At 37.2% G+C, this 17,921-nt stretch overlaps 1 protein-coding gene and 1 long non-coding RNA gene across 2 annotated transcripts; both read left to right on the forward strand.

Annotated features, from left to right (window-relative positions):
* The first annotated feature begins 532 nt into the window (after positions 1–532).
* LOC131058506 (2-oxoglutarate dehydrogenase, mitochondrial) lies at positions 533–1,597 on the forward strand. Its single transcript, XM_057992279.2, has 3 exons — positions 533–694; positions 788–1,014; positions 1,122–1,597. The coding sequence occupies exons 2-3, from the start codon at positions 818–820 to the stop codon at positions 1,474–1,476; spliced, it is 552 nt and encodes a 183-aa protein (XP_057848262.2). The 5' UTR covers positions 533–694; positions 788–817; the 3' UTR covers positions 1,477–1,597.
* A 13,749-nt stretch (positions 1,598–15,346) lies between these two features.
* On the forward strand, positions 15,347–15,930 carry LOC131857057 (uncharacterized). Its single transcript, XR_009358476.1, has 3 exons — positions 15,347–15,559; positions 15,656–15,724; positions 15,817–15,930. It is a non-coding gene; the product is annotated as an uncharacterized LOC131857057 (long non-coding RNA).
* Positions 15,931–17,921: the final 1,991 nt, after the last annotated feature.

Below are 17,921 nucleotides of genomic sequence, written 5' to 3' on the forward strand. Positions count from 1 at the left end.
ATTTGAAAATTTCTAAAATATCAAAACACAAAACTATATTTACCAATTTAAACTAATTAACCTAATTTATTATTTTATTTTAAAATTCAAAATAACATATAAAAGTTTAACTCAAAAATAATAAATACTATTTGTAATGCATTTATTTCATTTATTTATTTTTTGATTCATGAAAGAAATATTTTAATGAAGTAGAAGGTTCTACAGAAAAAAAAAATGCTTTTAAGTTGGTAGATTTAGAATGACACTAAAAATTTCCCTCACCAATTTAAGAGGTCCTAATCATCTTTAAATTTTAAATATTCATTTATAATTTTTTTAAATCAATTTATCATATACTTTTAACATTGAATTACAAAATAATTTGCCAATAGGGAATTCCCTGTGGGGTTGGACCCCCACCGGAATTGTCTCACACCGCGAAATCGTGAATTTCCCGTTGCCGCCGAAATTTTTACCGAAAGGCTTTTCTGCGACAGCTGCTACAACGCATGGTTAGGGTTTGTATTCCTGTTGTGGTGGAGATTGATGTGGTTGCCTGATGCGGGTTGTGTTTTCATTCCGAGTTGTATTGCGTTTTTATATTTTGATGAATCAACAGAGTCGACCGTTTATGATGTAGGCTTTATTAAAATTTCCTGCCTCAACCTTGTTGATAGTGATTTTTGGGTGTGAGAAGATCTCCAATGATAATGTCTGTTAAGTGGTCTCAACATATCTTGCCCTTTTAAGTTGTGGTGTCTGTCCAATTTCTCACCGATATGTTTGTTTTAAATCTTTCTTACAGGTGATTAAAAATCATCCACGAGCAGTTGATATGTATGAAGAGCAGCTAATTCAATCAGGGCAGTTGTCAAAGGAAGAAATTGATGCTTTGCACTCTAAAGTCAATTCAATTTTAAATGAAGAGTTTGTTAACAGTAAAGAATATGTGCCAAACCGACCAGATTGGTTGTCAGTATATTGGACTGGCTTTAAATCACCAGAACAGTTGTCTCGTAGACGCAATACAGGGTATTGACTCCGTGCCCTAAGTTTAGATGGTCATATTCTTTCTCTTGAGTTGTAGGCTCATTTCTATTTAGGGTTTTTGATCATTTGTGCATTGTTTTCTTTTGTAGGGTCAAACCAGAGATATTAAAAAATGTTGGGAAAGCTATAACTACTCTACCAAAAATATTCAATCCTCACAGAGCTGTAAAGAGGATTTTTGATCAACGTTTACAAATAATTGAAAAAGAAGAAGGTGTTGATTGGGCTATTGGTGAAGCACTTGCATTTGCAACACTCCTAGTAGAGGGCAATCATGTGAGATTGAGTGGCCAGGATGTTGAAAGAGGTACTTTCAGTCACCGGTATGCAGTTGTTCATGACCAGGAAACAGGAGCAAGATATTGTCCTCTAGACCATGTTGTCATGAACCAAAATGAAGAGATGTTTACTGTGAGCAATAGGTATGTAGCAATCTTCAACTAAGATCTGTGCTTTTAGGACTGCAGTGTAAATCGATTTTTTTTTCTAATTGAACTTGGAATGCTTATGCTGCTGCTATATGCTTTCTAAGTTGTTGCGCATAAGAGAACATGCATAAATGGAAAGTTGGTTGTATTTTGGAATAGTTGTATTATTGATAGATTGAGATGTTATGATCTTAGCTGCAATCTTGAAGTTTTATTGTTAATAGTTCACCTTTGATGGCATTACTTTTCACATGTATTTGTCTTATTGATGATTTGACAATTTGCCTGTAATAATCCTTTTTAAAGGGTCACATATATCTCATGTCATATTCAGCATTTGTTAAGATTTTTGGTCAAGCACATTGTTTGCATGTGGTTTTTTATGATTATATAAAGTTAAAAAATACCTTTGCCATATTTCATTTGTTAATATCTGTCTACAGTTATTGTTCATCCTTGAATTATGTGCATTCTTTATTCATGCAACCTTGGTTGAATCATTGTTAACATTTTTTATTATGACTGGTTAAAATGGTTTGAAGACACTAAATCATGTCATTGCGTACTACTTGTGTGATTAATAATTCATCATTTTCAACTCTTTTGGACTTGAACTCTTCTCATTTTAAACATTCAATGTTGGGTTACACATTGCATAGAACTTTTCTGGAAGGTTTTGTTTTTTAATTAATATATAGCTACATCTATGTTCTTTATTTTCTATAAAGCTTCCTATGGGGGGACTATTATTATTCTGTAAATGACAACCCATCTAATCAAACCTTTAGAGAACTTAATATTCCTCTGATTACCCTGTACAATTCAGGGTAAAGAGCTTATCTCTTCAATATATATAATAATTCAGGACATGGATTTGTTCATTTGGTTAGCAACATACTCCAAGTAGAGTGGGTTATAGATGGTTGGGAACAACAAATTTGCTTTAAAGGCATGTTCATCAACACAAAAATAAAGCTATTGGGCTAGATGCATAGGAGAAGTGAGACATCAAGTTCTCATCTTCATCATTGTTTGGATGCTTATTAGGAGTTCAAGTTGGGCTTCATAAGGAGGGCTCGAAGAAATGTATAGTCACTGTAGAGCTTAGTTGCAAAAAAATGCCCAAATAGGGGTTGTTTCACGATTTTAAGATTTGCAAATTGTCTCCAATGGCAAGCAGTTGTTGTGGATGGGAAAATAGGGACACTAAATATTTCTCAGCTCACATTCATGTCACTGTAACCTCTTCTTCAGAACAAGAATTCAATCTACATCTATGGGAAAATGGTTCATATGCCCAAAAGATGTGCAAAAAGATACTTGGTCGCCACACAATGCATTTAGGTAGCTAGCAAGACGTGCAAGAAGATACGTGGATGACCCACAATGCATTTAGGTCAACTTCATTATTTTTTGGGTTGCAAATATCTAATTTTCGAAGTTACATCATTTCTGGAATGATGTTTTGAAAGTAAAAAATAAAATTCGATTAATAAAGATTGCTATTGTATTTGCCATCAAGCTTGTTTTTTAGAATTTGACAATGTATTCCAATTGACATTCCCAAATATATACATCAAAGGTTATATTTATATTCGTTCCTGAAAACATTAGTAGTGTTTATTTTTTGGTAACTTAAAAATAATAATATATCTAATAGATTACTAAAAAAAGTAATGTAAATTTTTAATTGAAAAAAAATTAGAGATCAAAATAATTGTAAAAATAGTATAAATTAATAAATTATAAAATCAAATAGAATCCAAATAAAAAATTTAAATATCAATGAAATATTAGGTAATAAAAAAGGCTTATGTAAACATAGATATAAAAGTTCAATATATCAATGAAATACTAGATAATTAAAAAGGCTTATATAGACATAAAAGTTCAATATATCAATGAAATACTAGATAATTAAAAAGGCTTATATAGACGTAGATATGAAAATACACAAATTTTTAAATAAAAAAATATAAAGAACAAAATAATTTTTAAAAAAGTATAAATTATAAAACTAAATAAATTTTAAATACATATTTAAATTTATCAATGAAGTATTACAAGGCCAAGCACTAACCACATTCCAAGAAGTACGATACATTCTCATTGATGAAATGAGCTTCATAGGACCAAATCTACTTGTACAAAAAGACACAAGGTTACTCAAAGCTTTCCCTAATAAACAACATTTGCAGCTCGGAGGAAATTTCATGATTTTGATCGACGACCTTCTGTAATGGACAAGTATATGGACCAATGCAGGCCTTGATAATGGAGCTCTTGGTGAAGTAGTTGACATTGTGTATGGATGTGGGTGTGTATGGATGTGGGTCTAAGCCACTAGACATTCCAACATATTTTATAACAAAAATTGATAACTACACTAGGTGACCATGGAACCCAAATGATCTAAAAGTTGTACCAATAACACCCATATCATTGGGTAATCGAAGGCAAGTACTACTTACAATATCATGGGCTATTACAGTCCACAAATCACGGGGTTTAATGCTCCAAAAGGAAACGATTGATATTGAGACAATTGAAAGGCAAGGTTTGACATTCACAACCATATCCAGAGTCAAATCATTGGATGACCTTTTACATTGATCCTGCATTCTCCTTCAAGAGATACTCTAAAACGCAAAACAATCCATATATAAGCATAAGGAAGAAAGAAGAAGCAAGACTACAACAACTATTTCTCTAAGGTAAAAAAGCTACAAACCGGAACTATTGGACACTCTTTATATTATTGCATATCTCTTTAATGATATATATTCAAATTCTGATATTGCATACACAACCCATTCACAAAAGCATCCTCAACAAGGGGCTCTAGATCTTTTGTGGCCATCAACTATTGAGAAACAAATTCTTGTCAATTGTTCTGAAGACATATTGTGGATTATTTAATTCTCATTCATTTTGTTAACAATCAATTTACAATGACAACAAAACATATTTTATTTTATACAAATAGCACATTTGAACATATATAACCTAAGTCACAAGGTTCGAATTTGAGTTCGAGTTCAACAACAATAAAATTTTGATGAAGTTCGATAGGAGTTAAAAAAAAAATGGCATTAAATTCGTCTTATATAAATTTAATTTTTTAAAAATATATATGACATATTGAAAAAATGATCAAAATAAGCTAACAATGATAAATAGATTTAGATTTGTTTATACAAAAGCATATAAAATTAGTGTAAATAAAAAATTAATTGATTATCACATACATAACATATATTTACGCTGAAGGCGTTTCTTATATGAGATGTACAAGTTAACTTTTAAAATCGATGGTTGAAAGCTCACCAAAATCTATGCAAGATGATTAAAACTGTCTCGTCCATTGATTTTCGCTTTCCTCATTATCACCGTTATCGTATCCTCCATGTCATGTGTTTTCAAGGTGATTGGACCAGTTTCCCACTTGCCATTTCACGTCTGCCCTAATGTTCAAAGCACGAATGAAATTTCGTAGCGATCAACGTGCATATCATTTGTGTTGTGAAAGCACACATAATGTTCTTTCTTTATTATGTCGTTTGTACTTTGTCCTTTTTGTGGTCACGTAAGATACCCTTTGCAATTAATTAGCCGATTAAAGGGAGGAACTCCCACCTGAAAAGTCTCACGCTGGATTGTTTAAAATTAATAGTGAACGACATTTTGAAAAGTTAAACTTTTACTCGGTCTCTCTTCCTGTCTCATCACTCATCCACCTGTGGGTCTCTATCGTGCATTGAAGTCTCTCTTTCTTTTTGTCCACTTCGTCTTGCGAGTTCATCATCTGCATTTATTATAAGTATAATTAGAAAGCTTCTGAATACACCAGAAGAATTGGTTGTTTTCCATGGACATCACTTCCAGACGAATAGATAGACCCGTCATCATTTCACCTCAAAACGAGTTCACCTCTGCATTGATTCCCAGCGCCCAAATAGGTCGGTATGGAAATGGGTCCACCTCTCCATTTTTGATGTGGTGAAATCATATGCCCCTCCAACTGTAACAAAATATTTTTTTGATGTCGAACCTCTGGATGATGGACTTTTTAAATGTGATTAAATTTTTTTTTACGATTTGACTCTCTACCTCAATATTTGGCTTACGATTTTGTAAGTAAAGAAATTCCAAACAATATTAATGGAGAATTTGGGTACGCATGGTGATTAGCCCCACCACCCTTTCATTATTTAAATTTTTTTTTTTAAATTCCTTTGATTATTTGTTGTGAGTGTAAATTTAATAATTTCCACATTTTCAATTTTGGGTTTTTCCCGTTATTTTTATATTTTATTTTTTTAGTTTTAAAGATTTTAATAATTAATATATTATAATATATAAATAATAACCTATATATTTTTAAAATATTATATTTATTTAATATATTATATAATATATATAATATTTTATTATTATTTATAATTTTAAATATAATTATTATTTAACTTTCTAAAAAAAGAAAAAAAGAAAAATAATTTTTTAATAAATATATCTTCAAAAAATAAATAAGATTTTTTATATTAGAAATCGAGAGTTCAAATAGGAGACGAAGAGTTTATACAAAAATTAGAGGGCAGAGGGTCGGGCCTCAACCGCCAAACTGGTAAACCAAGGAGAGAGCTATATGCAGTTATCTACTAATCATATCAAAAAGAAAAGAATAAAAAGGGATGCAACAGAGTCGAGCACTACTGGAGAACCTCATCCTGGTCCTCCAGCCAAGTGGTCCAACCTTGAACTCCTTCCATCCAAACCACCTTCTTTTTGGCTAGGATCTGGGAGCACATCTCTATCCTGTTGAAGGGAGGGGGCCTGCTGTCCTGGAGATCCTTTATCAACTTTTTTACTGCCTTGTCAAAGGAGGTTTGATTCTCTGCAATCCTAGCCCATTCATACCCATCTTGCATCTCATAGACAAACATGGTAGCTCTGCCATCTTTGAGGAATCGCAGGAGCTTGTTTCTCTCGATGTTCATCAAAAAACAGACTTGCACAGCAATTTTGTAATGTGTGTTTTTTAAAAAACCCAGTACGTTCCCTTGTAATACCTGGGAACTTCTCCTCATTCCTAAGTTTCCAAATAAACCATAGAATGTAAGAAGATAGAATTTGCCAAACAAGGTTAGTATCCTTTCTCAGTCCTTGAATAAAACCAGTAACTATATCAAGAGTGTAAACATATTCTGTAATAGATATTCCAAACAGCAGCCAAATTTCTCTAGCAAACGGACAATCAAAGAAGATGTGGCGCGTGGTCTCAGGCTTTCTGCAGACAGAACAAAGATCATATGCAGCCGATTTATTCCTTACAGGTAGTCTATCCAATATAAGCTGCCATCTGAAGCATTTGATCTTAGGGGGGATGGGGGACCGCCAGAGCTTCTCAAAGGTTTTCTGCCAAGTTTGGGGGGTGTGGTTAGTATACCACAAAGTGTTAATATGCTCGATCACTGAGGTGTCACTATTGAGCAGGGTATAGATAGACTTGGCTTTGATCTTGGGGAGGGCAAAGCCATTTTTCCAAAGGAATGTAAGGTACCTGTGGGTGTCAACTTGGGTGTTCTTAGGGAGATTAAGGGGAGTGCAAGTAGTTTTGATCATGTTGTAGGTCTTCTTATGCGAAGCAGGGAGATCATATTTAGTGCTAAGAGTCTCCCAGCTGATAAGGTCATCATGTTCTAAAATGTCCATAATATACTTGATTCCTTTACTATTCCAGTGCTTAGCAGAACAACCTTAAGTCAAAGCCAGGGGTTTGGAGTTATGAAGAAGGTTCCACCATATTGACCTTTCATCGTGGAGGGTATTGTCACAGTTGAAGCTCGAGTTGTTGATAAGACCACGCACATGCTCCCAGGCTTTCCAGATGGATTTAAACACCCAGGTGCCTTGGAAAAACACAGAGAAACTGCCTGCAATTAGATCACTGAACGGGAGGGCTTTCCAGGTTTTGGCAGTTTTGGGAACACCATTTTGTATGTTGTTTCTGATGAGGATTTTCCAAGGTTCTTGACCTTCCAGTGAGTGAAATCCATTTGGTTGCGAGGGAGATACCTTGCATCCTAAGATCCTTGAGGCCCAATCCACCAAGTTTTTTGTCTAAGTGGCACCAGGTCCATTTGACCGTGTGAGCTTTCCTTTTACCCTTGCCATCAGACCATAGGAATCGTCTGATAGCTTTTTGGATTTCAAAGATTTGGTAGTTGTTGAACATCCACACTGAGGAGTAGTAGATGCTGTAGGAAGATAGGATTTTTTGGCAGACTTGGATCCTGCCAGCAAGGGAGAGGACCCTATTGTCCCATTTGTTGAGCTTATTGTCTATTTTCCCCTTGACCCAACCCCACATGTCTTTAAGAGAGGGAGAAACAGAAAAGGGGATACCAAGGTAACGGACTAATTTATTTGGTCCTCCCCAAGCATATCCAAACTGGTGAAGCCAGTCCGGAGGTTTGTCTTTCCACCCAAGTAGAATGGATTTGGTGCTAGACATTCAGGCTCCAGAAGCTCTACCAAAGAAGTCAAGTTTTTTATTAAGGGAATCAATATTGTGCCTTGAGAGTTGTAGGAACAATGAGGTGTCATCGGCAAACTGGATGTTGATCAGATTAGAGTCGTCCGACAAAGTAATGCCATGGACACGGGGGGATAAGGTGTCATCTCTAAGGAGATAATACAGGGCATCTGATGCAATGACAAACAGAGTAGGGGCAAGGGGGCAGCCCTGCCTAATTGACCTAGACAGAGGAATAGGTTGGGAGAGGATCCCATTGACTTCAACCAGGGCAGATGCGTCCTTGAGGAGGATCCAAACATAATCACAGAACTCACTAGGGAAGCCAAAGGTGGAGAGCATCATGAGGATGAAGTCCCATTCCACCCTGTCATAAGCTTTCTCAAAGTCAACAAGGAACATAGCGGCGTCTTGGTTTGAGGTTCTAGCCCATTCCATGGATTCCCAGCTCGTTACAAGATTCTCCAAGATGTATCTGCCTTTAATGAATCTTGTTTGGGTAGAGCAGATGAATTTGGGGAGGATCTTCTCAAGGCGAGAGGCTAAGGCTTTGGCTAAGATTTTGTAGGAGACGTTGAGGAGGGTGATTGGCCTCCAATTCTTAATGAGGGCTTTATCCCCCTCTTTTGGAATAAGCTTAATGATGCCCTTGTTTATGAATTCCCCCAAGGTGCCAGTGTCAAGGGCCTCATTGTAGATGTCATAGAGGTCATTGGAGATCCAGTCAATGTTGGTTTTGTAGAATTCAGCAAGAAGTCCTTCATGGCCTGGGGCCTTGTTATCCTTGAGAGCCTTAATGACATCCTTAATTTCTCGCACAGTTAGCTTAGTTTTGAGGAGGCTAGCTTCGTCCTCAGAGATTCTATTAGGAATAATGGACCTACACTTGGCACGAGCATCTATCGAGGCCTCATTATTCTCCGAGGTAAACAGACTCTTGTAAAATATTTCAAAGGTTTCCTTGATATCATTGAGATCCAAGAGATCCTTATTATCTACCGTTATTCTGTCTATTCTTTCTCTGATCTGTTTTTGCTTGAGGAGATTAAAGAATATTTTGGAGCCTTTATCACCAAACTGGAGCCAGTGGTTACGGGCTCTAATGAAGGCACCTCTAATTTTAACCTATTGGTGTTTTTTGAGGATATTTCTAGCCTCGGAGACTTGTTTGGCCAAGGTAGGAGAAGAGGGTTGCAGTTGGATTTCATGGTCCAGGGAGTGAAGCCAAAGCGTAAGGGTTTTTTCTATGAACCTAAAGTCCTTGGCTTTTTTCTAGCCAATGGTTTGGAGAAGTTTCTGCCAGGAGGAGATATTCCTCTGCCATCTGAGAATGTGGGAATGGGGGAGATGGGGTTGCAAATTGAAGAGACTAACTATCTTGATGGCATTAAGAACTTCCTCATCTTGCAGCAAGGAGGTGTTAAGCAAAAACTTCTTATAGTGCGAGGGTGGCTAGGGGTGATGGCGTTCCTGATATTAATGATGGCTAGAATGGGGAAGTGATCAGATAGGGTAGTTGGTAAGACTGCAACCGCATTTCCAGATTGATTGGGGGAAAAGGAGAAGAAGTCCTTATTAGCATAGAATCTATCTAGCCTCTGCTGAAAATTGCACCAGGTGTGCCATAGGTTGGGTGTATCAGGTTTAGTGCCTTCCAAGGGGTCAAACAATTGCAGATGTTGTTTACACCTGTCCTAGTGAGGTTTTTCTGAGGATTTCCATTCAAACGGAAGTCCCCCAACCTTGTCATCCTGGGATTCAGTCATATTAAAGTCTCCACTGATGGCCCAGGGGATATTTGGAAGGGATGTTAGCCAATTCTAGAGGGATATTATTTCCTTGTAATCATTAGATGCATATATGGAGCATATGCCAAAGCAAGTTCCTTTAACATCTAGGGTAACCTAGGCCACTCTATTACAGGGGGAGGTTCCTTTATCCTTGAGGTACATTGACCATTTAGGGGCAATCAAAAGACCAACACCTCCCTTTCCTCTCGGGTGGTTGGTGCAGATTTTGATTGCATCTCTCCAAATGAAGTCAAGAGTAGTGTCGAGGGAGAACCAAACAAATTTAAGTTCTTGTAACATCAGACAGTCTAGGTTTTTATGACAGTCCAGAAACCTTTTAATAACAAATTTTCTGTCAGGCGACTCAAGGCCTCGAATGTTCCATGATATGTACTTCATTAAAGAGGAGGATTTAAGGGGGGGCTGGTAGGGAGACCATGTTGATCTCCAAGCTTCTTCTTATTTTTGGAGCCCACAGGCCTACCTTTCTTTTTATTTAGGGAGTAACCTTTCATAAGGTCCTCATCATCTTCACTGTTTTCGGGAAGCTCAGTTCTAATATCATAATTTCCTCTTATGTCAGACCCAGACAACTGGGAGCCTGGAAAGCCAGGGAGCAAAGTGCTAGATCTAATTTCATCCAAGCCTTTATTTGCATAAATAACTTCTATAATATGATTATCCTCTAGCTCTTTGAGCGTAGATGCAGTCGATGGGTTGATGGTGCTAGTATCAGTAATACGACCTGCAAGTGAAGAGGAGACCGATTGTAAGGGGGTTCCGAATCTAAGGATCATTGCAGGGTTATTATAAATGTTAGCATCATCATCACCACGATTGGGGTTTTCTAGGTTTTTGACCATATTTTTAACCACAGAATTGACAGGGGATTGAGGAGGGTCCTGGGGTTTATGATTAGAGGCCAATTGGATGGTATTTGAACGACTATGGTTTAGGGCATTGAGAGGGGTAGTTTTACGCCTTCGTTTTCTCGAGGTAACAAGCTGAAAACCCTCGGAGGGCGGTTCCACAAGGTCAAGCGGAGGGTCGGAGCCAGGGATGAGATGCTCAGGGGCCGATGGTGGGAGATCAGACTTGAGAGGGTTAAGTTCATTAGGAGTGGGAGCAGGAACTTCGGAGACCACATTAGCAGAGTGAGGAGATGAAGAATTTAGGTCATTAATATTATTAGGGTTAACAGAGGTCCCAGCTGAGTTAAGCTTTTGGATCCTGTGACTAATAATTGGGCAGTTTTTACGAATATGCCCTTCTTTCTTGCAGACGAAACAAGCATTCAATCCTCCAAGCATTTCAACTGGACAGACAAATGTGTCCCCATTAATATTTAGGTTTAAAGAAGGTGGGATGTCGATTCCGGGCTTGATTGAGACAAGCATTCTTGCGTCTAGGTTGGGAACCAACCGAGCAGTTTCATCGATCCGAACTATTTTGCCAAAAGGTTCCATTAATTGGGGAAGAAAACGCCACAGAAAGGGAGGGACATCCTTGAGGATGACCCATCTGGGAGTGGATAATGCAAGGACTTCCTCATTAGCCGCCTCTGGAGACTAAGCTAGAGCTCGGAAGGAGGTATTTCCAACTGTCCAGTACTGTCGTTTAAGAGCTTCCAACTGGGACTCATGCGAGTTAAAGAAGATGAGAAACAAACCTCTTTGTATTTGTCTACAGAATGTGATTTTAAGCCCTAGTTTAAGATTTCATAGATTGTGAAACCAATCATCTACAAATTTCCTAGGCGAGCACTTTTGAGCATCAACACAAGCAAAAAATATAGCAGTGTTACATAACCTAAGTTTTTCCGAGGCAATTTCATTCAACATTTCCATATTTGGCGAAATGCAGAAGGGGTCCGAGGTATTGCAAGGGGACTTACCGTCCTTACTGGGTCCTTCATTTGCAGGAGCCTTAAGGAAGTGCGTCGACGAGTGGACTCCATTCGCAGGCGGGGCGACGGTCTCAGCGAAGGTTTTTTTCAGGGGTGGGTTTGGCTGCGGCACGGGTTTAGAGCTATTAATTCCATCAGACTCTAGCTCCATTAGAAACTAGGCTTAGTGTTTCGTGGGATGAGCAGATGGGTTAACCGTAATTAATAGATGCAGAACAGAGTAATTAAAATGCAGAGAAGAGAATTGAAAAAGCAGAGCAGGCAAAGCAAGTGGGCGAGGTAAGAAAAAGCAAACCGGGTGGAGGAGTTTAACTCCTCCATGTAGACGCCGAAGTACCCCTGTCAGCGCTTGATGCCTCGAAGTTGCTTCCAGATTCAGGGAGAGAATGCAGTTGAAAACACCGAGAAAACGCAGAGCTCCATCTCCTTCGCCTAAATTAATATTATAAAATGCAGAGCTCCATCTCCTTCACCGAGAAAACGCAGAGCGAATTCGGATTTCGAACTTCACACGCGGAGCGAATTCGAATTTCGAACGCAAAGCGAATTCGGATTTTCGCATAGTCAGTTCCAATTCTGGTAAATTTCAATTAAAATAAATTTTGAACGCAGAGCAAATAAAACAGAGCCAATATTCTTAAAAAAATAAATAAGATTAATAATTATTATTATGCATATATAGAACTTTCTTTCAAATAAAATGTATTATTATTTTAAAATCGTAGTTTAAAAATACTAATATTATATTTTATATTTTAAACAATTTAATTTTTCTAAAAAATGATATTACAGTTATATTTATAATTATATATTATATTCTACAATAAAGAAATATTAAATATAAATATAATATACTATACTATTAATATATACTATTTTAAAGAAAATACACATTAAATTATATATATTATAATTATATTTAGCATTATATATAATAACATTATAATATAAATTGTTTAATTACACTTTATTTAAATAATGTAAATCATTCAAATAATTTTTTAAATAATATGATACTTATATTTATTATTATATATTAAATTGAACAATAGATATTGTTAAATATAAATATAACATAATTTATTATATAGTATAGATTAAAATAATATATACAAATCTAATAGCTTTACCCTCTTTCTCTCTCTCTCTATTTATCTTCCCTACTCTATCTCATTAGCTCTCTCTACATATCTCTCTCTCCCCCCCCCCTCTATCTTTCCCACTATATCTATCTCTCCCTTCCCTTCTTTCCATCCCTATATATCCATTTATATCTCTCTACTTCTCTATTCTCTCTATCTATCTCTCCCTCTCCCTCCCTCTCTAGCTATTTATATATCTCTCTCTCTCTCTCTCTCTCTCTCTCTCTCTCTCTCTCTCTCTCTCTCTCTCTCTCTCTATATATATATATATAGGGCGTGTGCACAAAGATGGTAGTCAGAAAAGTGGACACCACCCAAAAAAAACTTGGAAAAACAAGCAGCGCGTACGCGGTTTTAAAATTTCAAATTCCCATATACGCGCTTAGGTTTGTTCTTCTCGAGCCTAGAAAAGGTAGCGCATACGCATTGCTTTTAGGAAAATGGGCGCGTACACACTACGCCTTGGAAAATGAGTGTGTATGCACTATTAATCCAAATAAAACCGCGTACGCGGTGCCTGGTAAAAAAAGTTATAAAAAAAAACAAAAAACTGGGTCTCATTTACCCGTAAATTGCATTTTTAACTTCGTTTTTTCCCCATTTTCTCACCTAAACTGTCAACGGGGTGCTAGATTTGTCCTCCAGGCTATGGATCAAGATTAGTTTTTGTTTATTTTTGTCTTTCTTTCCGGTTTATGCAATTTGTTTTACATTTTGAATTTAATTTCATTAATTTTGATTAGGTTTTTTCATTTTTTGTTTCAAAAACCAGATTCTTCTAATCTAGAAGAAGAAGAACCAAATGCACCTCCTAAAAACCCACAAGAACAACCAAATGCACATCCTGAAAACATACAAGAACAACTCCCAATTCCTCCTTTTGACCGCACAGCCGAAACACAGGAAGAATTAATTAATCAGTTATGACAAAATACGTCTAAAATCAATAGACTGATTGTAAAATTGAAAACTTTTGAACTTGACCATCATCAATCCCTCGCCACTAGCCTAGAAACATTAGCTAGTGGTGCCATAGCTGTTTCCATAGAAATTACCAAATGGGGAAACTTTAGGGATAGGTGTCATCAATTATATGCCAATGGGCTATCATACGATGGAGTAAAAAACAAAAATATTTCTAAACAACAAATATGTGCCCTTTTTGTTGATCCCAAAACTGGTCAGTCATTACCTCTTAATGCAAAGAGGTTTCCCATATATTGGTGTACCAATGTGCAGATGAAGAATCTTTTTTGGTAGAGGTGGTGGATGGTCTTTGATGATCCACCTTGTAATAATTATGAGGTGTCATTATATTTTTTTGAGAAAAATATATTGTGAGTTTGTGCTCAATGTGCGGCCAAACTATTTTAACATGAAAGAGTTTCATGGTAGAGGTGGTGGCTCTGCCCAAGATAGACCTGGTGCTCGTAGGCGATTAGCCGCGGAGAGTCGCTGCCCCGTAGCACCCAAACCCAAGGTGCATTAGGCAGTCCCATTAGAGCTGAAAGAGTCGATGGAGCTATAGACTCTTCAGGCGGCCAAAGCATTGACTAGTGCCATCATCCAGCATGGGACGTCATTAGCACACCCTATTGTATTGGATGATGAGCCGTTAGAGGGCGACAAAGAGCCCATCGAGCATATCTGTGTCAGTTGCTCGGAGATATGCTCGGGGATAGATGATGCAGCCGGTGCAGATGGATACTCATATCATCTGTGCACGATTTGCGATTGTAGATGTCAGACTCATACGGTTGAGGATGTCGCGCTGACAGATGAGTTGATGGACATGGTGTTTGCCCATGAGCCACAGACACAGATGTGTTGATTTGAATTCATAACATTTTATTTATCAGTCACTTTAAATTTGTAATTACATAAATGAATTTTCATTTATACATAGATTTAAATTGAGACAAATAATATGCATTTCAGGATGCAACAGAGGTATCCCATACACCTCCCCCAGTTACCATAGCTGCAACTTCGATGCTTGAGGTATAAATTTTGTAACATGTTAAAATAGAATAGTACACTTTGAATTCAAAAAAATACAAGATATACTAACTATCTTTAATGCTTGGTCCAATTTTTGGTTTGTAGGTGTTGACAGGGTACGAAATGTCCCAGATTGATGACATCACGCTCTCAGCGATCGATTTTGGCCTACAAGGCTATACGGTATCATATTTTGTACAACTCTTTTTATGTATTGTTTTGATGGAATATGCAAGTCATTTCATTTTAGATTTTTAAAATTATGTTTAATTTATTATCTGTACTAATATCTCATGTTAATTTTGTGTTTTTAGGGTACCCCCCTCCGCGTCTAGGGCTCGTCCTAAGAAAAAGAATTCCTCGAAGACGCCAAAACGTGTGAAGAAGGTAATTGAAGATATTTTTAGTTGTACAATTGTTTGAAAATGTTGAAATCAAGTATTAGTTAGGATTTGTAGATTGGTTAGTGTTTTTTGTCTATTTTACATGTATAGCGACCATTGAGTTTTGTGGATATGTTGAATGCACCTGATTCGCCCGCGGATCAAGAGAGGGCGGAGATATGTATCTCTACTTTATTTTCTTGATTTCATGAGTATATGCACGCGTACATGTGAACTTGTGATATATTATAATCTTATAATTTTTTCATACAGGAAATATCCATACCTATTTCGTCAATGGCGAACCCTCCTCCTTGCACTGGAGAAGCATCTCAGGATCCGGTACACTTTTGTTTGATATGTAAAATTAATTGTTTTCAACCTTCAATACTTATCATTATATTAATTGTATTTAATCTTTGTACATTTTTTGTATAGGTAATAGCGACAGTTTCTACATCGATGGTGAGCCATCCTCAGTCCATTGGAGAAGCATCTCAGGCACAGGTACGTCATTGTTCTCTATATTATAGCTTTTGAGTGTTTTTGATATATTTATGTTAGTACATTGTATTAATTGTACATTTAATCTACAATAGACTCCTTTGCGGTATGGCCATAACGTGGATCCATTTAAGTATGTCTTCAAGAAAACTCCTAAGAGTGACAAGGAGAGGAGAGTGAATATATTAGCTCCTGGATCAGCCGATGAGGTAATCTACATTTCAATTGCAAAGAAATTAAAGTTAAATGCATAGTTATGTTGTTAATTGTGAACTATTTTCTACAAAAGAATTCTAATTTGGCTTTTGAATTGTGGTTTTGTAGTCATCTACAGAGCCGCGTACTACATCGAAGAGGCTTGATTTTGATGATCCACCACAAGTTTAGGATCATATAGTATTAGTTTTGGTCATAGAATGACCAATACATGTAGATATATTCTACATTTTTATTGTATATCGATTTGGACATGGCATATGCCACATTTTTGTAATACTTGTATTGACTTGGCAAACATGCCTTTTTTTATATATATAAATATCGATATTCGATCCAATAAATGTGTAATGAGATCATTATTTTGTATTCGTTGTATTTTGTGGTTGTCCTCTTATAAATTTAAATGAATATTTGCATATGTAATCAACAATATGAATATAAACAACAAAAATATATGATATAAAACATTGCAATCGTTGAATATGATTTGATAAAATTTCTAAAATGTTGAATTAACCCTACAAAACTCCTTGTATTCAGTTCATTATTGTGTATTTGTTGTATTTGGTGGCTGCCCTTTTATAAATTTAAATGAATATTTGCATATGTAATTAACAATATGAATATAAACAACAAAAATTGACAATATGAATATAAACAACAATGTGTTTGGTGCGAGAGCACCCTCACGCTTGCAATGGTCAAATTTTGTTTGTCGTGTGCACAAACCGATGTCGCGAGCGCATCCGGGTGGGCAGGTTTACACTAGGCATGCCCCTGTTGTGCATCCCAAAGCACCAGAATGTCAAGAGTCATACCCTATCGGTGTGATCTCTCAAGTGCCCTGAGTCCAAAAAATTGTCAAAATTTGACGGACTATTTCTTCCAATCTACGACACATGATTGTTCTATTTGATCCTATGGGGTCGCGTGAGGCTCCTCTACAATGGCCTATCTCAGTTTTCGACGACTCGGAGCCATTTTCAATTAGTAGCATTTTTTTGCTTGCTCCAAAAACTGTCAGTTGCTTGCAAGGAAAAGTTGCAAGATTGGCTAGAATTGATTTTGTTCGTCATGTGCACAAACCGATGTTGTGAGCACGTCCGGGTGGGCAGGTTTATGCTTGGCATGCCCCTGTCATGCATCCCAAAGCACCAGAACATCGAGAGTCATACCCTACCGGTGCGATCTCTCAAGTGCCCTGAGTCCAAAAAATTTTCAAAATTTGACGGATTGTTTCTTCCAATCCACGACACATACAGTTGATTTGTTTGATCTCGTGGGATCGTGTGAGGCTCCTCTACAATGGCCTATCTCGGTTTTCGACAACTCGGAGCCATTTTCAATTAGTAGCATTTTTTCGCCTGCTCCAAAAACCGTCAGTTGTTTGCAAGGAAAAGTTGCAAGATTGGCTAGAATTGATTCTATTCGTCATGTGCACAAATCGACGTCGCGAGCACGTCCAGGTGGGCAGGTTTACGCTAGGCATGCCCCTGTCGTACATCCCAAAGCACCAGAACGTCGAGAGTCATACCCTACTGGTGCGATCTCTCAAGTGCCCTGAGTCCAAAAAATTGTCAAAATTTAACGGACTGTTTCTTCCAATCCACGACACATACATTCGATCTGTTTGATCCTGTGGGGTCACGTGAGGCTCCTCTACAATGGCCTATCTCGATTTTTGATGACTCGGAGCCATTTTCAATTAGTAGCATTTTTTCGCCTACTCCAAAAACCGTCAGTTGCTTGCAAGGAAAAGTTGCAAGATTGGCTAGAATTGATTATGTTCATCGTGTGCACAAACCGACGTCGCGAGTGCGTCCGGGTGGGTAGGTTTTACGCTAGGCATGCCCCTGTCGTGCATCCCAAAGCACCAGAACGTCAAGAGTCATACCCTATCGGTGCGATCTCTCATGTGCCCTGAGTCCAAAAAATTATCAAAATTTGACGGACTGTTTCTTCCAATCCACGACACATACGG

This window comes from Cryptomeria japonica, chromosome 7, assembly GCF_030272615.1.
Source record: "Cryptomeria japonica chromosome 7, Sugi_1.0, whole genome shotgun sequence".
Classification (NCBI taxonomy): domain Eukaryota; kingdom Viridiplantae; phylum Streptophyta; class Pinopsida; order Cupressales; family Cupressaceae; genus Cryptomeria; species Cryptomeria japonica.

What these genes read in the sequence shown, in the direction of transcription:
- LOC131058506 (XM_057992279.2), top strand. Translation starts at nt 818, where the DNA reads ATGTATGAAGAGCAGCTAATTCAATCAGGGCAGTTGTCAAAGGAAGAA. An exon ending in TCTCGTAGACGCAATACAGG is followed by an intron (nt 1,015 to 1,121) that starts GTATTGACTCCG and finishes TTTCTTTTGTAG; the next exon opens with GGTCAAACCAGAGATATTAA.